Source organism: Aethalodelphis obliquidens, unplaced genomic scaffold (genome assembly GCF_003676395.1).
Source record: "Aethalodelphis obliquidens isolate GAN/ISIS:26980383/991018 unplaced genomic scaffold, ASM367639v1 scaffold9, whole genome shotgun sequence".
In the NCBI taxonomy this organism is placed as follows: domain Eukaryota; kingdom Metazoa; phylum Chordata; class Mammalia; order Artiodactyla; family Delphinidae; genus Aethalodelphis; species Aethalodelphis obliquidens.
In genome coordinates this window covers 33,151,746-33,174,688 of record NW_020837953.1, presented here as the reverse complement: position 1 = coordinate 33,174,688, position 22,943 = coordinate 33,151,746, and the positions used below count along the sequence as shown (strand labels likewise).

The 22,943-nt window shown below is 39.8% G+C and overlaps 1 protein-coding gene across 3 annotated transcripts; it reads left to right on the top strand.

The window, feature by feature from the left end:
• Positions 1-864: 864 nt before the first annotated feature.
• TMEM50A (transmembrane protein 50A) lies at positions 865-22,435 on the top strand. Of its 3 annotated transcripts, none has more exons than XM_027109665.1 (7): positions 996-1,128; positions 2,799-2,904; positions 4,630-4,742; positions 7,155-7,222; positions 9,288-9,380; positions 12,251-12,311; positions 21,306-22,435. In XM_027109665.1, the coding sequence occupies exons 2-7, from the start codon at positions 2,812-2,814 to the stop codon at positions 21,349-21,351; spliced, it is 474 nt and encodes a 157-aa protein (XP_026965466.1). In that variant the 5' UTR covers positions 996-1,128; positions 2,799-2,811; the 3' UTR covers positions 21,352-22,435. The 3 variants fall into 3 exon arrangements, with proteins under 3 accessions (XP_026965465.1, XP_026965466.1, XP_026965467.1); XM_027109666.1 differs by lacking the exon at positions 996-1,128 and adding an exon at positions 1,620-1,725; XM_027109664.1 differs by lacking the exon at positions 2,799-2,904 and having other exon boundaries at positions 865-1,128.
• Positions 22,436-22,943: the final 508 nt, after the last annotated feature.

The following is a 22,943-nucleotide window of genomic DNA, read 5'->3' as shown; positions in this document are numbered from 1 at the left end:
TACTTTCTCTGGTGGCGCCTTCCGGACCGAGGTCGTGACCTGCTCCTTCTCCCGTGCGGGCTCTGACTCCTGGACCACGACCGACTCCAGCGAGACGCTGGAACAGGAACGAGAGCGTCTGGAAGAGCGGGCGAGCCCGGCCACAAGTTCCTTCACGTAGCTAAGACATCGTTGATGCCGGCTCTGAAAAGGGTCACTTCCCCAAAACCCAGAGTATCTCCTAAACCTAATCCTATCTCCCAACGATTTTCCCCGGGAGGGGATGTCTGGTAATCTGGAGACATTTTTGGTTGTCACAACTGGAGGAAAGAAGGGGATGCAGATAAACACCCTACAGCGCACAGGACTGCTCCCCCCCCAAAAAAACAGAATTATCTGGCCCAAAATGTCAGTAGTGCTTAGGCTGAGAAACCCTACCTTAATGCAAACGGGAAAAAAAGGTCAAGTCTCAGAAGAGGGTCACCGCGCTGGGACCCTCTGGGTCGCCCAAGTAGCCCGCTTCCAGAACCGGGAGGTCCCCGCTTCCCGGGAACGACCCCGCCACTCACGCAGGCGAAGCTACGGCGAGGACGGGGCCAGGCTCTGAGAAAATAAACGGGACTTTAAAACCTCTATTAGTGCTGTGGGGCCGCGAACCCGGACCTACCTTTTGCACCACACGGGACCCATGCCTGAGATAACTGTGTGAGCGACCCCAGCAATAGAAACTTTACCACCTCACTGAAGACGGATACAGAGCCCCAACAAACGCCTTCTTTCGAAAGCTTAGGAGAAAGCAACTTCCCACACCTACCCTGGAATGCCGGACCCACGTACCACTTCCGACGTTCACATGTGAACTGAGCGCTCCGGAAAGTCCCCACAGCTGGCGCCCGGAGCATGCGCAGAGACGTCGGCGCGGTGGGCGTGGCTCTCTCTGGCCCTCCCTCAGCGAGTCCTACTCTCTCCCCGCACCGCTCCCTCCGCCCCTTCTCCGCATGCGCCACCGAGCTCCTGGGGCGGTGCTGCTCAATCCGGGTATCCGGCGGCCTGTGGCAGTTTTGTTTTCTTGGCTGGAAGTGGGAAAGTGAGGCGGCCCGGCGCGGCGCGACACCGGGCTCTGGACCGACTGCACGCGCGGGGCTGGACGTAAGTGCCAGGCAGGAGTGGGGGAAGGGGAGGAACTGCCGCAGGCCGGATGAGGCCGGGACCTAGGAGTGTCTGCCCGGCTGATGCTGCCTGAGTCGTTGGGTCCACCCTCTGGGAAGCTGCAGGCTCAGGCTGTGTCTTGCTGGCCACTTCCTGGCCACTTCCTGCTGACTCGTGTCCGGCCGGCGGCGGGAGAGGATGACCGTCTCCGCAGTCCGGCCAGCGCCCTCCCCGACACGTCACAGGATCCCTGAAACTCAGCATGCCCCCCTACTTTAGAGCTGCAGAAACTGACACCCCGGAAGGAGTGTAAGCCGGCTGGTTCCCTGGGCGAGGGAGATGGACGAGCCACAAGAGCTAGAACTAGTTTCCACATCTTCCCAGTCGCAGGCCACTCTCTACACCTCAGATTCCCAGAATCTGGAGGGCGGAGTTTGGGCACGAGTTGTGCGGGTAATAAACCAAAGAAAAACAGATTCGGGGCGGCGTCATTGGGGTGAACCGAAAACAACATACTGGCTTGCCGTTCCTCCCAGGGAAGAATAAAACGAGTGAATTTTCAAAATTGGACTTGTCCTAAAGGCATATTAGCACTGGGTATAATCACGGTTTTAAATTTAATTTTTATAAGGGAGTTTCCAACTGGATTCATTGCTTTTTTCTAGGATATGTTTTTGAACAACCATGGTTGCTGGCTACAGAGTAGCTTCATGGACAGGTTAAGATTCACTGTAGGAGTTTGGATGTTTGCTTGATTATGAACAATTTACACTTAATGCAGGCTTTTTCATATTCTGAAATAGAGATCCTATGGATGTGTATCAGACCAGGTTTGTATGGCCCAGCTCTAAGGAATGTTTTATGTAAGTGTCGTCTATGGTAACTTATCCATGGTAATATAGCAGTGCGTTTTCTTTCTTTCTTTCCTTTCTTACCTTCCTTCTTTCTTTAATTTCTTCCTTCCTTTCTTTTTTTTTTCTTTCTTTTTTTATGGTCTGAATTAATATTGACTTCAATTTTGTGCTTTCTTTTGGCTGGAAAACATGTTAGTGTCAGAGATAGAGCTTACTAGAATGAAATGGGTGTTCTTTACATAGAAATGACGCCAACGGACAGACGTGGAGAAGGAAAAAACAATGAAGTGAAGGGACGTGAGGCGGGTGCAGTGTTTAATTTCTTAATCTGAGTGTGAAGAAACATGTTCTATGACAAAATGTGTAAATTGTTAAGAGAAATATTTTTCATCTGAGTCCATGCTTTAACTCAGAACCAAAGTTTTATCACTTGTCTCTGCTATGCTAGTGCTGCTGGACTGTAAATATCTAAGTCACATAATAACTTAGTTTGGAATTAATAATCAGTATAAAATTTTTTCAATATTGGGATGCCCGCTTTTGTTTACATTGCTTAAAATATACCAAAACCATCTTTTAAATTAAAAAAAAAGAAACTTAAATGAGTCCACATTTTGTTTTCCAAAGTTATGTGGAAATTCATCAAAACCTAAATCAAATATTCTGAAGTATATGTAGCCAGATAAAGTATTTGTAACTTCGCTTTTATTAAATTATTCCTAAACTGTTAATTATTTTCTAGAAACATAAGTCAGCTTAGAAGCAAGTCAATAGAAGTACTTTAGTTGGTTTTGTTTGTTTGTTTGTTTTTTCAAGTGACCTGAAAAAAATGTCTGGATTTCTAGAAGGCTTGAGATGCTCAGAATGCATTGATTGGGGGGAAAAGCGCAATACTATTGCTTCCATTGCTGCTGGTATCCTAGTAAGTGTCCTTGATAATTTGGGCCTTCATTATTTTGGTGTGTTTGTTTTTTATGTATTTAAAGCTCTGTGTGATGTCTTTAAGTAAGTGCTATTTATTTTATCTTTGCTACTGAATTTTTAAAAATAAATGTTGATATTTTGTTTTATTTATGAGAGGGTTTAGTTATTCCATCTAAAGAGTTGACATTATGGCTTGAAATTTGATTAGATTATTTTACTTTAACTGCATGAAAAAATTGTATAGTAAGACAGTATATTTTACACACCTACTCATAGCATGGATTATGCTTCCTCTTAATGAGTACATTAAGTTACTAAGAAGTGTTTAAGAAACAGTCAGGTCAAAACCATTCAAGAGATATGATTGCATTTCTCCATGATCCAGCATTAACTTTCTTCTCAATCTCATTAGAAAATAGAAAGAAAGAACTCATAAAAATATATTGCTTAGAAGTAATTTATAGTATAAAATTCTTATTTACATTACAGATCCTTCAAGGTATCTGATATTTGTTTTGTCCTCTAATGTTGTCATATGCTCTAAACAGTGAATTTTAAACAAACAAAACTCTAAATATGTCCTCTTTGCCTAGTCTCTGACAGTTATAATCTATGAAAAATAATTATCCTTTATTTTTCCAAACTAATGTCAAAATATAAAACTACTATAGAAATTCTTCTCTTAAAAAAAAAAGCTTTGAATTTTAATCTATGAAGAAAATATCTTGAATACATTGAGCTAAGGGTGAAAAAAAACAGTGAAAGAGTACTTGCACTAGCTAGTAAAAAAGTCATTAATGGAGTATGGATCTGTCTGTAACCTGATAAAAATAATTTGATTAGCCTAAAATAGTTATTTTAAAATGATTCCCTGAAGATGGCAATTCTGAGAGCGAACTAGGTCAGGATTGCAAGTGGGGATAGAGAAGGGGGTTACTTTCCAAACCTTCTAAGCTACTTGTCAGTATTTGCTTAATATCATCTTATTGTAAGTTTCTGCTCAGGTGATTAAAAAATATTTGTGCAGTTTTAATGTTTTTTCATTATATGTTTGCCCTTGATAGTGTCCAGAACCAAATGCAATGAAAATAAATTATAATTTGGTATTTAAATTGAATTTAGCATAATCTCTGAAACCATCTGTAGACTGCACTATAGTTCATCAAAAGGGAAAGCAGTACTGCATAGCCATTGTTTATTTCACAACACCAAGAGGCTAGCTAAAATTCTATCAACGATAATTATTCCCTATATTATTTTGAATACTTTTTTTTCATTTTCAATAATATCTTCCTGGAGGCTTATAATATATCGGCAACAGGCCACTCCTCCTGTCAGCTGGAGGCTGAATCACTTTTTTCCTTTCTCCTGCCGTGAAATATTGTAACTTCTAGTTCACAAAATTAGATTACAGACTTTAATATGACAACATAAAATAATGACTAAAGTAGACTTAGAAAAGAAGTGTTAATAAATAATAATTGCTGTGGGACTTTAGGGTATCTAATCTTTCATCAACTATTAAGCCATGTACTAATTATATGCAAGAAACTGCTGGAACATTTAAGAAAATTTTGGACTTTATTAGAAAGGATCTGTTCACTTAGATTCTTTGCTTGATTTCTTGCTTTCTTTGCTGGAAAGCAAGATTCCTTGCATTCTTTTTATCCAGTAAGATATGAAATAACTGTAATTTCTCCTTTTTGTGGTTTGTTTGTTTTAGTTTTTTACAGGCTGGTGGATTATCATAGATGCAGCTGTCATTTATCCCAGTATGGACGAGTTCAACCACTCCTACCATGCCTGTGGTGTTATAGCAACCATAGCCTTCCTAATGTAAGTGTCATTGTTAGTGACATGACTTACAGATTGTCACAAAAGAAAAATGTTTTACATACAGTTGAGTAGAGTTAAATTTTTTAAGTGTTAACCAAATTAACATATGGGACATGGTTTAAAAGTCAAATCATAGGGCTTCCCTGGTGGCGCAGTGGTTGAGAGTCCGCCTGCCGATGCAGGGGACACGGGTTCGTGCCCCGGTCCAGGAGGATCCCACATGCTGCGGAGTGGCTGGGCCCGTGAGCCATGGCCGCTGAGCCTGCGTGTCCGGAGCCTGTGCTCCGCAACGGGAGAGGCCACAACAGTGAGAGGCCCACGTACCGCAACAACGACAACAAAAAAAGTCAAATCATAGAGAAGGACTGTTGAAGAAAAGCAGGAGGCTTCTTTTCTTCCTTCCACCTCTCCTCTCCTACTTCTGTCTCCCAGCTTCTGTCAGCTATCCTTTTATTTCTAGGCTGTCAGTGTTTATAACTTTACTTTCACGTCAGAAACCATATACTTTGTCTAAGAGTTTGTTTATTCATTCATCCAACAAATATTTATTAAGCTTTTATATTCCCAGGCTCTGCTCTAGGTACAGTAAATACAGTATGTAAAACAGGAAAATCCATGCCTTTATGGAATTTATACCTTAATGAGTGAGGCAGATTGTAACTAAAGAGAAATAAATTAAATATATAGCATGTAAGATAATGATAAGTGCTAGAGAGAAAAAGCAGAGGTGGGGATATGAGATGTCAGCAGAGGGTGCAGAAATTTTAAATAGAGTCAAGGAAGGCCTTATTGGAAGGTGATTTTTAAGTACAGATTTGAAGAAGTGAAGGACCCGGTCATGGAGATACGTAGGAGAGGATCATTCCAGACAGACGGAAGAGCAAGCACAAAGGCTGTATGGCAAGGGGACCAGCATGGCTGGAGTAAAGGGTCAAGGTCATAAAAGAGAAGACTGCGGAACTGTCCAGACTGAGGAGACTAAAGAGACAGGAGAACAAAATGTCCCTCATGGTTCTGGACCGGATCCTTTTACTATTTAGAGCATTATTGGGACAACCGGGGAACTTGGATGAGGTGTGATGGTTAACTAATGGGAATGGATCATTGTTAATTTCCCGATCTTGAAGGTTGTATTGTTCGGTAGAACTGTCTCATTTATAGGAAATACATACAAATTTCTGGGGTTATGGGTCATCGTGTTGGCAAGTTTCAAATGTTTCAGGAAAACAGATTTATTTGAACTATACTTGGGACTTTTCTATAAGTTTGAGATATGTATAAAACCAGTAATACCAGAGAACAAAAAGAGGTTGTTCATTCGAGGATGTGCCTAGTGGTGAAGACTGACGAGGCAGGGTCGTGGCTGTCCCACAGAGAGCTGTGAAGTGCATTCAGGTGGCTCAGCAAGGAAAAAGCAGAGCCAATAGCCACTAGCCCAAGAACATCTGCATTGATTAAAAATATGAAACTTGTTTTAAAATGTATTTATTTTATGTACCAAATAACTTACAAGAGATCACTGAAAATAATTAAGAGTATTTTGATCATTCTTTTTAAAACTTAGATTTGAATGAATAAATTAAGACTTTATGTTGTTGTGAAAAAATTAGGGTTCATGTATTCAGCACCTACTACGTGCCAATCCCTGTGCTAGGCACTGAGACTAAAAGTGAGAAATAAGATAGACACAGCCCCTGTGTCTTTCTAGCAGTAGACACTCACACATACACAGTTAAATGGAGATACACACACACACACACACACATATATAGTTTTCTAACTTCTTAACTTGATGTCTTGTGAACAGTTTCCCATGATATTTTAAAATTTTCAGAGGATACTTCTAAAGAAAGCAAGGCTATCTCAATTTAGTATTCTGTGAAAGTCAGCAAAAGACTTCTTATGTCTGGAACGTGTAACAGGGATTGAGAAAACAAGATTTTACCACTTGCACCTCTTCATGTTGAGTATGTCTGATGTGTACAAATGGAAAACTAGATAGGACCAAGCTAAAGATCCTTCCAATCTTAGCAAGATATAATTTTGAGAATTTCACTCTCAAATTTTAACAAGCATCAGAATCACCTGAAGGATTTGTTAAAATTCAGATTGCTGGGGCCCATACCCAGAGTTTCTGCTTCAGTAAATTTGGGGTGGAGCCGGGGAATTTTCTTTCTAAAGAATTCCCCGGTGATGCTGATTCTGCTGGTCTGGGGACTATGGCCACTGCTTTACAGGATATCTGGTTGAGGGGATTTGCCTAAGGTGTATAAACCCATTACTCAAGACTTATGAAGACTTACCTTAAATTTGCAGAACTCTAGTTTATTGTACCTGGTAATTTGATGTCATGGATAATTTCCTGTTAAGAGTCAGAGACCCTGATCTCTTGGTTTTATTGTATTCACACAGGATTAATGCAGTATCGAATGGACAAGTGCGAGGTGATAGTTACAGTGAAGGTTGCCTGGGTCAAACAGGTAAATAGGTGCAAACAACATCTTACTATACACCCTTAAAATGAGAATTATGCATGGAAGGTCCACTTGTCTGCCTCCTTCAGATCAGAGATAGGTTATAGGTTCCAAGGAGAGGTCATAGGTTCCAAGGCCTAAGGTAAAAGTCGCATTTGATCAAAGATTGCCGAATAGTATTTTTAAATATATGCACAGTTTTGAATATATAACCCTGTGCAATAATATGTGGATGTAAATGTATACAGAGTACAGTAAAGAACAGTATATAATAAAGAATACATGTGCAAAATAGAATTTCTGCTACTTGAGGCTGTACCGGGACTTCCCTGATGGTCCAGTGGTTAAGACTTGGCGCTCCCAATGCAGGGGGCCTGGGTTGGATCCCTGGTCAGGGAACTAGAGCCCACATGCCGCAACTAAAGATCCTGCACGTTGCAACAAAGATCCCACACACAGCAATGCAGATTCCGCGTGCCGCAACTAAGACCCCGCACAGCCAAATTAATTAATTAATTGTTATTATTTTTTTAAGAAGCTATACCATATAAATTATTTTCTTCCCTTTTTTGCCAACCTTACTTGATTGAATTAGCATTTTGAAATAGCTTAGAGTCATAGTTTTTTCGTGTGTTTTAAAATACACAACATAAAATTTACCATCTTAACTATTTTTAAGTGTACAGTTCAGTAGTAGGTGCATTCATTTTTGTTGTGCAACTCTTTTAATCTTGCAAAACTGAATAGAATAATAGAATTTTAGTGCTTAGATTCACCCAGGCCTGCCCTGCTCAACTAAGGAATTCATATCCCCTGAACCCCATGGCCATGTACCCAAGGTAGGCAGAATACAGGATACGTGTAGCACAGCTTCCTATAGGGTGCAATTTAGTCAGAGATTTGAGAGGACAGATATTTATTGAGCAGTTTAAATGGTGAAATATTATCTCCATACAAAAATAAACCTGGATATAGGCAAATTTCAGGTGACTTTTTTTTTCTTTCCCTAATGAAACAGGAGAAACTGCAGTAGTCAGCTCTGGTCTATGCTTTCAGACTCTCCTTTGGTTCACTCTCTTTGTAGATCAACTTAAGTAGAAAAGATACAGAAATACCGGCATATCACAATCTTCTAAACTCTAAACAAAGAGATGAGCGTTAGCAGTTAGTGTTGGTAATAATAAGCCAATAATAGCTTGAGCTAAGACCAGATAGGGTGTGGCAATCATATCCATAAATAAAATCTGTTAGCTAGCACAGCTTTGGGGGTCCCGAGCTAGTTGTATTTGTTTTAGTAGCTCATCTATGAGTAACAGCTTATTTCAGAACTATTTTATGTTTTGGGTATGAAATCAGAAATTTATTATAACATTCTATTTGCTGTGCTTTATTGAGCAGGGCAGTGTTTTTATTAAAATGTATTTGTGCTAATTAAACAAACTCATCTCAGTATTCATTTTAGGCCATCTAATGACTCCATTTATTTCATATCAAATCTTCAGAAATATTGTATAATGTGATTTATAAGTTGGTTGTCTTTCTCTGTTAACATAATTTTAATGCAGCTTAGTCCTAAGTGCCAGCCACACTAAATTTGAATTTGCTTTGCTGCCTGACTTGCCTGAAAGGGAAATACGGTAGTGTTTAGGTTCACATATCACTGAATATGAATTTTTTGTTAAGTATGCCTATGTTATTGTTTGAAAGTTCTCTTGGAGGGCTTTAAACGTTGGAGCACAATTTCTAAAAATACTTGGAGAATGAGCTTCTAAATATGGTGAAACATATTTCATGAGATTTCTATAGGAAGGGAGAGTAAAGTTTTTCTCAGTGTCATAGTTGGGGAAAGTAAGCATAGGCACTTAGAACATACAGACCAACCAACCAACAGGAAAAGAGCCAACGTCCACACTGATGATACTCAGCACATTTTTCACTGTTCTTGCTTTAGACTTTAATGGCAACTACACATTTTTTACCTCTGTGGGTTTTTGTCTTCTCTTTGAAAAGTTAATTGAACTGACTGCTGCCATTTGAGAAACAATTCTGGTAAAATATTATTTTCCTTAAGGTGCTCGCATTTGGCTGTTCATTGGTTTCATGTTGGCCTTCGGCTCTCTGATCGCATCTATGTGGATTCTTTTTGGAGGGTATGTTGCTAAAGGTAAGAGAAAACGCAGTTTTTATTTTACTTCAATGGAATACTGAAATTTTGTGTTAAAGTTGGGTTTTTTTAGAATAAAGCTTTCTTCATAGTAACAAGGCATTTGTGCCTGGGAACTCTCCTCCCCCTATCTGTATTTGTTTTGTTTGTTTGCTATGTTTTTAGTGTGCCTTTCTTCTGTATTTTCTAATCTAGAGCCTGGAAGGAATGGGACACAGCTCTATACCTTGTTTCTCTTTGGCTTCCAAAAACCTCAAAAGCAGAGCACATATGTTGTCCAGCTACTTGGCAAGTTTTGACTTGCTGAATAATATCCAGGCAAAGCTCTGACATCCTAGAATTGAAATTTATTGAGCTAAAGCTCCCTGATAATATGATAGCATCTTCTTTTAGACAGAAAAGCAAATTAACATTTAAGGCGTATCTGCTATATAAGGCCAGTTTAAGGCAAGCTAGGAAAAGACCTGCTTTTGGGTCCCTGGCTGAAATTTTGCCTTGAGGGACCCCAGAAAAACATGAAATCCATTTAATGTTCTGAGTAAAATTGATGATGCTTATCATAGTAAAAATATAATATTAATGATTTGCCAAACTAGACCAGCAGAGATCTAAGCTAGCTCATATTTTAACATTTTATTTCTTTGAATAAAATGTAATTCTTGGATTGAAATCATTGGTTTCCTGATTTTTTTTTTTTTTTTTTTTTTGCGGTACGCGGGCCTCTCACTGCCGTGGCCTCTCCCGTTGCGGAGCACAGGCTCCGGACGCGCAGGCTCAGCGGCCATGGCTCACGGGCCCAGCCGCTCCGCAGCATGTGGGATCTTCCCGGACCAGGGCACGAACCCGTGTCCCCTGCATCAGCAGGCGGACTCTCAACCACTGCGCCACCAGGGAAGCCTGGTTTCCTGATATTTATTAAAATTGTTTTAATCTTACAGATAGGAATGATAGGCAATTTTAAATATTTATATTTTTTCTTTTATTTATATAATTTATTATAAAACCATGTTACTAAAAATGTAGAAAAGAAAGAAAAAAACTATAATAATCTTTCTACTCTTAAATGTTTTGGTATATTTCCTTTGGTATCTTGCGTTTTTTAAGTAGTTATAATCATAGTATAAATATAATGTTGAACCTAGCCTTTTGCATTTAACATGATATCATAAATAGTTTTCTTGCTGCTATAAAATCTATCACCATCATATTTTAGAAACAAAAATGTTACTTTTTTATCATGTGAAGTGCATAATTCTTTCTCATTGTAGAAAATTGAGAATATAAAAGAGCTCAGGGTTTCCCTGGTGGCGCAGTGGTTGAGAGTCCGCCTGCCGATGCAGGGGACGTGGGTTCGTGCCCCAATCCGGGAGGATCCCGCGTGAGAGTCCCACGTACTGCCAAAAAAAAAAAAAAAAAAAGCTCAAAGAGGAAACTAAAATTACTGATAATTCTTCTTTCCTAGATACAACTATTAATACAGAGCCCCTTTTTGTAGGAATGTGTTCATCTCATAGACTTTTAAGTTATTTTCCTAAAGGCTTCTGAAGCCAGGTTATGCTTTGAGAATTATTAGCAGCAGATCTGGAATTTTATAAAGTTGCCTTTATATAGGATCTTTATGAGTCATTCTAGTGTCAATAGTTGTTTAATGTGGAATATTTAATGTGGCCTTCTAGTAGAGAAGGCCTGTACAAAGCAGTGGCTATGGTAATCAGATTAATTTAAAACTATTATGACAAAAAGTTGCTATTCATCTATTCATCATGCCTCAGTTTGTCAATTAGGCAGTGATGATTAACAGTTCCAATAGTAGAAATTTATGAGAATTTCAACTCAGTCGAGGATAAAATGGGGACAAAATTGTCCTCTGGCAGTCTTGCCCATCTTAGTTAGGGGCAGCTTTCTCCATCCAGGTGTTTAAGCCCAAAACCTGGGTGGTTAAGGCCTGTCAAGGATGACACCTCTTTCTCTCACATCCCACACACCCCAGTCCATCAGCAAATCCTGTTGATTCTGCTATTTAAAAAAGTGATCTTGCATCTGACCACTTTTTACCTTCTCCATGGCTCCCACCCTGGTTCAATCCATTATAGTCTGTGGCCTGATTTCTTAAAATAGCCGCCTCACTGGTTTCTGTTTCTCCCCTTCCTCCCTTTAGTCTACTGTCAGCACAGCAACCAGCAGGATCCTATTGAAATGTGTCAGCTCAGGTCACTTTTCTGCTCAAAACCCTCCAATGGCTTTTCCTCTCACCCAGAGTGAAAATCAAAGTCCTCACCATTACTGCAAGGCTCTAGAGGATCTGCACCTCCCAGGCTGCCTGCCCCTCGTACTTCTCTGATCTGTCTCCTGCTTTTCTCTCTTTGGCCCACGTGACCATTCCTCTAATGTACCAGACCACTCCCACCCCAGGGCTTTTGCACTTGTTGTTCTGCTGCTTCTGCATGGCTCCTGCCCCCACTTCCTTCTTCGTGTCCTTATGCCAGTGTCACCTTCTCATGTGGTTTTTCTGGCCACCTGTATAAAATATCATCATTCACTACATTTCCTATACCTTTCCTGCTTTTTCTCCTTATTTATTCTTGGTATTCTCTAGCTCCGTGAAGGCAGACACTTTGCCTGTTTTATGTACTGCAGTATCCTCAGCACGTTGAACAGTGCTGGCACGTAATATGTACTCAGTATTTGTTAAATAAATGAAGGAGGCTACCAGCGCTACACTCTGTTGTATGTATTATGTCATTTAATGCCCACACCAACCATAGTTACCAGAAAAATCAATTATGTTAGGCAGGAAAACATATTCACCAGTTTATCAGAAACAATGTGTTGAGATCATAAACCTCTAAATGTTACAATTACTTTTACAGAAAAAGCCATAGTATACCCTGGAATTGCTGTATTTTTCCAAAATGCCTTCATCTTTTTTGGGTAAGTTTGTTTTGCATTCTTCATCCTATCTTTTTTTTAAATTATGGTTTATTTTATGTCATTTACTATATTTAGTTGCTTAATTTCCCCGTCTAATGCCCCTTCCCCATGTTAGTGTCATAAAATACGAAGAACGAGACTGAGAAAGATATTTGTACTACGTGGGTTGGCTTGCTGCCCACCTTGGGAACATACATCGATTTTTTAAATCGCCACCACCTCCCCTTTAACGACGAACTGTGATTTGTGTAGATTTAGTTACATGACACTGGCACTGTTCATTTAAAATCTGTATCTCTAACAGTTGCTTTTAATGAAAGCCTGCTTAAAATCATTTCTTCTTAAAATTTTGTTTCTGAATGCATTTTATGGTTCTTACTATCCTTGGTGTCACAAGAATTTGTGACATTTGAGGGGTAGAGGAAAAGCCCTGACCTTTTTTTATCCTTCTGATGCAATGACAAATTAAAAGATTGCTAAGACCTTAATACTTTTATCACTAGTCTTTTCTAATGTTCATTCTTTCCTGGACACTTAGGGCCTGCTCCTTCCCCTATCCCTGGCCTCCCACTCAACCCCTCCCCCCAAAACAACAACAACAACAAAAACTTCTCTTTATCCTGTGTATCAGCAGTTCTTAACTTCCTTTCCATGGGTAGGCTTCTAAAGATTGGAAACCACCAGGTATTTCTGTATGCAAGACATTGGTGTTTCTGCTTGTTTCTGGGAAGAGAGTCTGTGGCTTTCATCAGATTTTCAAAGATGTCCTTAATCCAAAAAAGGTTTTAAAAAAAACCTTTATATTCTGTATCTTCTTTATATGCTGTATATTCTAGGACAGTCTATTCTAGGACTTTTCCTTCCCTGTCCCTTCCCACCCACCTCCTAAAAGGAAATAGATGCCCCATATCTACTTGAACCACTCATGAAATGCTAACAGTTGCCCTTTAATAATAGTCAGCAGTTGGTATTCACACTTTTTCCATTCTACCACAAAGCATTTTTGCAATTTTATAAAATCAGTTTAGAAATAAGAAAAATGTGAACTTACATGTGGCAAGATCCACAGCCTCTTCGGGGCATACCTTGCATCTTGAAACTAGTGGAAAAAACCCAAAGGGTTTTTTAAAAATGTTAGGCCAGGGCTTCCCTGGTGGCGCAGTGGTTGGCAGTCTGCCTGCCGATGCAGGGGACACGGGTTCGTGCCCCAGTCCGGGAATATCCCGCATGCCGCGGAGCGGCTGGGCCCCTGAGCCATGGCTACTGAGCCTGCGCGTCCGGAGCCTGTGCTCCGCAACGGGAGAGGCCACAACAGTGAGAGGCCCACATACCGCAAAAAAAAAAACAAAAAAAAGGCCATTGATTTTTGTGCAGAAAATAATAATGACCAAAGTTTATTGAGCACTTTTTATGGGCGAGGCATCATCTTAGTGTTACATGTGTGCTCTCAGTTAATCCCCAACACAACTCGGAAGGTGGCTCCATTATTATCACCATTTTATATGTGAGAAACAGGCACAGAGCTCATGTTTGAGATCATGTGGCTGAAATTCAGGCTATCTGACTTCAAAGTTCAGTCTCCAGCTACTATGAGGGTGAAATTTGAAATTTGGAATGAATTTAATTGACATTTTCTCCTTTTGCTGAATCTTCAACCAGTTGCTTAGTATAACACTGTACTTGAAAAATACAAAGTGAACAAACCTCACTCCGCAGGTTAGGCCAATTTGGTAAATATGGGTAAGTTTGTTATAGGGTAATGTAACATGTGTTTATGAGAGGGACAGTGTTGATATTTATGATTTCTTTTCCTTTCAAGCTGCAATGCTAAGGCTTGGGCATCTTTAAAGAAGGACCAGGCACCCTGAGCTCACTACTCCAGTATCTCCACAGGGTTAGAGGTGCTCGGGGGAATTCAGTGCCCCACAACTTCAGCCAAAGGAAGGCAGTGTAACAGGGTCAGAGGCAGGGGTTAGAAAAGCTTCAGGATGGAGTGGTAGGGAGGGGATTTACGAGAACCAGCCAAGGAAGGGCAAACAGCAGCCTTCTTTATTTTAATCATTATTTTCTCTGGCAGAGGTAGAGGATAAAGTAAGTTCCACCTTGAGATGCTGGTTTTGGCAGAGAAGTTACTCTGTCACAGCAGGGAGGAACCAGAGGATTGAGAGAAGATTTGTGGGAAACGTTTATCTTTTCCAATGAGGGAAGAAACACGTTAAGTTCATATAGTAGTTAGCACATTTCACAAAACTTTGGAAACCGATCAATGACTTGTCATTGTCTCAAATTAGTTATAATAAATTACTTTTCTATGCAACGAGTTTGGTTAATTTCTCATTTATTACTATTCTATCTATTAAGTCTCAAAACTAATTTGGTTTTGTGAAAATACTGTAAGCAAATCGAAATTAAATTCAACTAATAGACACCATTGTTAGAATAGTTGTAGCAGATCGCCTACCATTTTGATTTATAACAGAACAATTCTCAGCAACACTTAGAAATTACTGTTTCAGAAACAGATGCCAGTACCAAAGGTGACCATCTGACAATGTAGGAGGGACTGGCTCTTGCCCAAGAAACTATTGAGATTATAGTTTACATCTGGTGACTAGTGTGCTGAAGTTACCACATCTCTTTTAAGCTCTCTGGAGAGTAGGGTCCCTAATACCCAACTTTGGTTTTTCTTTTTTTGCAGCAGTAGGTTTGATATTACTTGGAAGAGCAGAGATCAAATCACTTTTTGGAGGTTTATGAAATCCTTTATAAAGAGAAATTCATATACTTCCAAGAGAGGGTATAGATGACTTTCTGGTTGCACTTTTTTTTTCCTGGTTGCATTTTTGTTTTCATCAAAAAACACTCAGGTGTTTACCTTTATAAAGGCCTATGAAACCTGTTTTTTTAATTTTTTGGCCGTGCTGCTAGGCTTGCGGGATCTTAGTTCCCCCACCAGGGATCGAACCTGGGCCCCCTGCAGTGGTAGCGCAGAGTCCTAACTACTGGAGCGCCAGGGAATTCCCTATGAAACCTGTTTTAAATCAACCATTTTGATTGAGAGTTTAACCTTGAGTATACACTAGAGATTGGAAAACAGATATGAAAACCAGCAGATGTCATTGAAGCGTCCACTCCTCTCTTCATTTCTCCCTTGCACTTACTGCCCACATCCAAGCCCTGATGATGAGTCTGCTTCTGAATTGTCTTAAACCTGTTCTCTTTTTGTCTATTTCCATTGTTATGTTTGGTCGTCCTTATCCCTTCCTGAGCACTTCACATCCTTGACTGATACCTCTCTTGGATCCAGTTTTCCTATGTCAGGTTTCCTTCTAAAACAAAGCTCTAAGCCTGTCATGTCCTGTTTTAAAATTTTTCAAAACTCGGAGCTGTCTACAGAAGAGGTCACCACTAATGACCATCCAACCAAATTCTGCCCACAATTCTGTTTTACTTAACCTATACAGTATTTTTTGTTTTATTGAGCTGACATTTAAATATCAAGAGATTTCATCAAAAATTGGAATTTGGGGCCTTTCTTGAAAAACTAGAGGATCTGACAACCCTGGGCCCTGCTCAGCAACAATCCGCTGGAGCTAAAGTTGTTTCTTTTAACGGGGGGATGCATCTCTGCATAATCCCATCTCATGCATTGCCTGGGCCCGAGTACCAGCTGCCCCTTTAGTAGATCACAGGCTGGTGCCTGCCCCCTTGACTCATCTAAGGCACCGAAGGCCCCTGTGGGCAATTTGCCACCCTGGTCAGTTGGCTCACCAAATCCGGCCACTGCCGTTCCTCATCCTCCTTGATTCTTAAACTATACTTGCCATATTGGACTCTCCGCTGCTTTACTACACCACAGATATTTATATTGAGATATATATATATGTGTGTGTATACATATGCATATAATTCCACTCTGCCCTCTTAAACTGAAGCCTTGAAGAAAACTATAGATACTTCCCAAAATAAAACCTAGAGTGTAAGCTCTGTGAGGGCATTTCCTGACACATCCATCTCCTGGGCTTGTCCTGAGGCCCCATGGTCTTGTATTCCTCTTTGCCTTTTGATCTACTTTTCCTTTTCCTCTCCCTGAAACATCTTCCTTTGTCATCCCACTAGCTCCTGTTCCTCCCAACCTCCCATTCAAACTCCTGCTTATCCTTCAAAACTCATCTAATATTACTTCCTCTGTAAATCCTTTTCTAACATATTCAGGCAAAATAAATTCCCATATGTTCTCTGCTCCCTTAACATGTGATATATATGTGTCTCCCCACCCCCACCCCCATACTACCACATTGTGTCATCAAGAACATGAGCAACTTGAAAGCAGGGACTGTATCTTTACTTTTATAGCCCTAGCTTCTAGCACCTAGCACCTCGACTTAAAAAAGGCTTGTTGGCCAGGGGAAAATGGGAGCAGCCGTGTGGCTGACAGGGTCTTGGTGCTCTGGCCGGGTGTCAGGCCTTTGCTCTGAGGTGGGAGAGCCGAGTTCAGGACATTGGTCCACCAGAGACCTCCCAGCTCCACATAATATCAAACGGCGAGAGCTTTCCCAGAGATCTCCATCTCAACGCTAAGACCCAGCTCCACTCAAGGACCAGCAAGCTACAGTGCTGGACATTCCATGGCAAACCACTAGCAAGACAGGAACACAAACCCACCCATTAGTAGAGAGGCTGCCTAAAATCATAATAAGGTCACAGACACCCCAAAACACACCACTGGACGTGGTCCTGCCCACCAGAAAGACAAGATCCAGCCTCATCCACCAGAACACAGGCACCAGTCACCTCCACCAGGAAGCCTACACAACCACTGAACCAACCTTAGCCACTAGGGGCAGAGACCAAAAACAACAGGAACTACAAACCTGCAGCCTGCAAAAAGGAGACCCCAAACACAGTAAGTTAAGCAAAATGAGAAGACAGAGAAACACACAGCAGATGAAGGAGCAAAGTAAAAACCCACCAGACCAAACAAATGAAGAAGAAATAGTCAGTCTACCTGAAAAAGTATTCAGAGCAATGATAGTAAAGATGATCCAAAATCTTGGAAATACAATGGAGAAAATACAAGAAATGTTTAACAAGGACCTAGAAGAACTAAAGAGCAAACAAACAGTGATGAACAACACAAGAAATGAAATTAAAATTTCTCTAGAAGGAATCAATAGAATAACTGAGGCAGAAGAATGGTTAAGTGACCTGGAAGATAAAATAGTGGAAATAACTACCACAGAGCAGAATAAAGAAAAAAGAATGAAAAGAATGGAAGACAGTCTCAGAGACCTCTGGGACAACATTAAACACACCAACATTCAAATTACGGAGGTCCTGGAAGAAGAAGAGAAAAAGAAAGGGACTGAGAAAATATTTGAAGAGATTATAGTTGAAAACTCCCCTAGTATGGGAAAGGAAATAGTTAAGTCCAGGAAGCACAGAGAGTCCCATACAGGATAAATCCAAGGAGAAACACACTGACACATAGTAATCAAATATCAAAAATTAAATACAAAGAAAAAATACTAAAAGCAGCAAGGGAAAAACAACAAATAACATACAAGGGAATCCCCATAATGTTAACAGCTGATCTTTCAGCAGAAACTCCGCAAGCCAGAAGGGAGTGGCAGGACCTATTTAAAGTGATGAAAGGGAAAAAACTACAACCAAGATTACTCTACCCAGCAAGGATCTCATTCAGATTCGATGGAGAAATTAAAACCTTTACAGACAAGCAAAAGCTAAGAGAATTCAGCACCACCAAACCAGCTTTACAACAAATGCTAAAGGATCTTCTCTAGGCAGGAAACACAAGAGAAGGAAAAGACCTACAATAACAAACCCAAATCAATTAAGAAAATGGTAATAGGAACATACATATCGATAACTACCTTAAATGTAAATGGATTAAAAGCTCCAGCCAAAAGACATAGACTGGCTGAATGGATAACAAAAACAAGACCCGTATATATGCTGTCTACAAGAGACCCACTTCAGACCTAGGGACACATACAGATTGAAAGTGAGGGGATGGAAAAAGATACTCCATGCAAATGGAAATCAAAAGAAAGCTGGAGTAGCAATTCTCATACTAGACAAAATAGACTTTAAAGACAATTACAAGAGACAAAGAAGGACACTACATAATGACCAAGGGATCAATCCAAGAAGGAGATGTAACAATTGTAAATATTTATGCACCCAACATAGGAGCACCTCAATACATAAGGCAAATGCTAACAGCCATAAAAGGGGAAATTGATGGTAACACAATCATAGTAGGGGACTTTAACACCCCACTTTCACCAATGGACAGATCATCCAAAATGAAAATAAATAAGGAAACACAAGATTTAAATGATACTTTAAACAAGATGGATGTAATTGATATTTATAGGACATTACATCCAAGAACAACAGAATACACTTTTCTCAAGTGCTCATGGAACATTCTCCAGGATAGACCATATCTTGGGTCACAAATCAAGCCTTGGTAAATTTAAGAAAATTGAAATTGTATCAAGTATCTTTTCTGACCACAATGCTATGAGACTAGATATCAATTACAGGAAAATTCTATAAAAAATACTAACACATGGAGTGTAAGCAACTCACTACTAAATAACCAAGAGATCTCTGAAGAAATCAAAGAGGAACTCAAAAAATACCTAGAAACAAATGACAATGAAAACACGACAACCTGGGCTTCCCTGGTGGCGCAGTGGTTGAGAGTCTGCCTGCCGATGCAGGGGACGCGGGTTCGTGCCCCGGTCCGGGAAGATCCCACATGCAGCGGAGCGGCTGGGCCCGTGAGCCATGGCTGCTGAGCCTGCGCATCCGCAGCCTGTGCTCCGCAGCAGGAGACGCGACAGCAGTGAGAGGCCCGCGTACCGCAAAAAAACAAACAAACAGAAAAACATGACAACCCAAAACTTATGGGATGCAGCAAAAGCAGTTCTAAGAGGGAAGTTTATAGCAACACAATCCTACCTCAAGAAACAAGAAACATCTCAATTAAACAACCTAACCTTACACCTAAAGCAATTAGAGAAAGAAGAACAAAAAACCTCCAAAGTTAGCAGAAGGAAAGAAATCATAAAGATCAGATCAGAAATAAATAAAAAAGAAATGAAGGAAACAAGAGCAAGATCAATGAAACTAAAAGCTGGTTCTTTGAGAAGATACACAAAATTGATAAACCATTAGCCAGACTCATCAAGAAAAAAAGGGAGAAGACAAATCAATAGAATTAGAAATGAAAAAGGAGAAGTGACAACTGACACTGCAGAAATACACAGGATCATGAGCGATTACTATAAGCAACTCTATGCCAATAAAATGGACAACCTGGAAGAAATGGACAAATTCTTAGAAAAGCACAACCTTCCGATACTGAACCAGGAAGAAATAGAAAATATAAACAGACCAATCACAAACACTAAAATTGAAATTGTGATTTAAAATCTTCCAACAAACAAAAGCCCAGGACCAGATGGCTTCACAGGCAAATTCTATCAAACATTTAGAGAAGAGCTAACACCCATCCTTCTCAAACTCTTCCAAAATATAGCAGAGGGAGGAACACTCCCAAACTCATTTTATGAGGCCACTATCACCCTGATACCAAAACCAGACAAAGATGTCACAAAGAAAGAAAACTACAGGCCAGTATCACTGATGAACATAGATGCAAAAATCCTCAAAAAAATATTTGTCCATAGAAGATATACAGACTGTCAGTAAACACATGAAAGGATGCTGAACATGACTAATTATTAGAGAAATGCAAATCAAAACTACAATGAGGTATCACCTCACACCAGTCAGAATGGCCATCATCACAAAATCTACAAACAGTGTTGGAGAAGGTGTGGAGAAAAGGGAACCCTCTTGCACTGTTGGTGGGAATGTAAATTGATACAGCCACTATGGAGAACAGTATGGAGGTTCCTTAAAAAACTAAAAATAGAACTACCATATGACCCAGCAATCCCGCTACTGGGCATATACCCTGAGAAACCATAATTCAAAAAGATACATGTACAATAATGTTCATTGCAGCACTATTTGCAATAGCCAGGACATGGAAGCAACCTAAGTGTCCATCAACAGATGAATGGATAAAGAAGATGTGGCACATATATACAATGGAATATTACTCAGCCATAAAATGAAACGAAATTGAGTTATTTGTAGTGAGGTGGATGGACCTAGAGACTGTCATAGAGAGTGAAGTAAGTCAGAAAGAGAAAGACAAATACCGTATGCTAACATATATATACATGGAATCTAAAAAAAAAAAAAAAAAAAAGATGGTTCTGAAGAACCTAGGGACAGGACAGGAATAAAGACTCAGATGTAGAGAATGGACTTGAGGATCTGGAGAGGGGGAAGGGTAAGTTGGGACAAAGTGAGAGAGTGGCACGGACATATATACACTACCAAATGTGAAATAGATAGCTAGTGGGAAGCAACCACATAGCACAGGGAGATCAGCTCGGTGCTTTGTGATGACCTAGAGGGGTGGGATAGGGAGGGTGGGAGGGAGACGCAAGAGGGAGGAGATATGGAGATATATGTATACGTATAGCTGATTCACTTTTTTATAAAGCAGAAACTAACACACCATTGTAAAGCAATTATACTCCAATAAAGATGTTAAAAGAAAAAAAGTCTTGTTGAATGAATTAGATAAAATCAGACATATAATGGTTACATGCTAAACATTGGTTAACTTTTTAGGAGGGACATATGTCTCCAAACTTAGAAGTTAAGGATGCAGGGAAGCTAGTGGTAAATAGCACAGCTGAGCACAGTGAAAGAATTTACTACCTTAGAATGATCAGTTTCTGTTCTGATACATCCCATGAGTTTTTTCCATACAACTCATCAATTATTCTTTATTGTTAGTTTCCCACGATTCTAAATCTCACACAGTCTTTCTTTTACCAAACTCAGCTAGTCATATGATGTTTCTTATTTTATTCACAGAGGACTCATTTTTAAGTTTGGCCGCACTGAAGACTTGTGGCAGTGAAAACATCTGATTTATTACTGCAGAGAAGTCCTGCATGGGTTTGGTTTTTATTTTCACTGCTCACTCCCAGTCTTTTGTAATGCCATTTTCTAAACTTCTTTCTGAGTGTAGTCTCAACTTAAATTTGTATAATACTAAAATCATGAGAACTCCCTATTTAAACAACAGCAGCAAAATCTATTGTGGTATGCATTTGATTAACTTGTAAAATGTTAAAAATATTTCATATGAGAAATTTTTATTATGTTTTATCATGGTATAATTTGTAAAAATAAAAATAAATCACAAAAGAAATTATGGAAGCATCTTATATGAGTATTTGTCATATCCAAGGTGCAAAACTGCAGTTAAAGTTCTCTGAAGATTTAATGTGTTTATTTAAATGTGGCCTCTTCTGTGTCAAATGTTAAATGAAATATAAACATATTGTTGTTTTTAAAAAACTATTCAGTGGTCAGAATTATTTCTCAGTATACTTTGCGTTTGGTTTATATGGTTTTGGCAAAAATTCTGTAAATATTTCAGTGTAAGTAACCATTGAGCATCTCCCAAGGGATGAGTGAACATGTTGAAAGAGAGTAGCCCCACAATCCTGCCTCCAGTCTCCTCAAAAGTGTCCCTTCAGTGGTAGTGATTGGGGGGGGGAAGGGGGTGAGTAATAACTCAGTTGTGATACCTGGTCCTGGTGGGATGCTGACAATCACTCCACAGCCACCATGGAAGGAAAGAGGAAGAGGATAGGGACTTGACACTGGTCTTTACTCACATGACTAATTCTGTTGTCGGTTTGATAATAAATTGGATTCCGTTTCATTGTATCTCTGTACTGAACCACTAAGCTCAAGATAGACCAGCAGGGTCAATTATAATGACAAATGTTAACTACTGGGAATTCTTAGTCTGTTCCTCTTTGGAATTCTGTTATCCCCCAGGCTCCCCACTTTGGCAAAGTGGGAATTTTTTTTTTTCTTTAATAAACTAGCTAACTGTGGGATACATATTCTTCAGAACTAAAGCTTGAAATGTTTTCTTTCATAAAACTTGCTACAATTAGCCATTCATTAAATGCCAAATATCACTTAGATTTAAATTGTGGTCCTTTTTTTAGTATTTATTTATTTTTATTTGTTTGTTTATTTATATTTTTAATTTATTATTTATTTAATTTAGTTTATTATTTATTTAATTAATTTAATTTATTATTTATTTATTTATTTAGCTGCATCTTCGTTGCGGCACGCGGGATCTTCATTGCAGTGCGCGAGCTCTCTAGTTGAGGCACGTGAGCTCAGTAGTTGCGGTGCACGGGCTTAGTTACCCCATGGCATGTGGGATCTTCCCTGACCAGGGATCGAACCCTCGTCCCCCGCATTGGAAGGCGGATTCTTTACCACTGGACCACCAGGGAAGTCCCAGTGGTCCCCTTTCTATGTCAGCCATCGTTTTCTCCCAGTGTGTACAATTTGAATGTTGCCTGGTCATCAGCTATTCAAAGAAACGGCTGTGTTGTTCTCATCTCACAGCACATCACTCCTGGTGAGGTTTTAGATCCACAGGATGTGAGAAGTGGAGGCGATCTTAGGGGTTGAAGT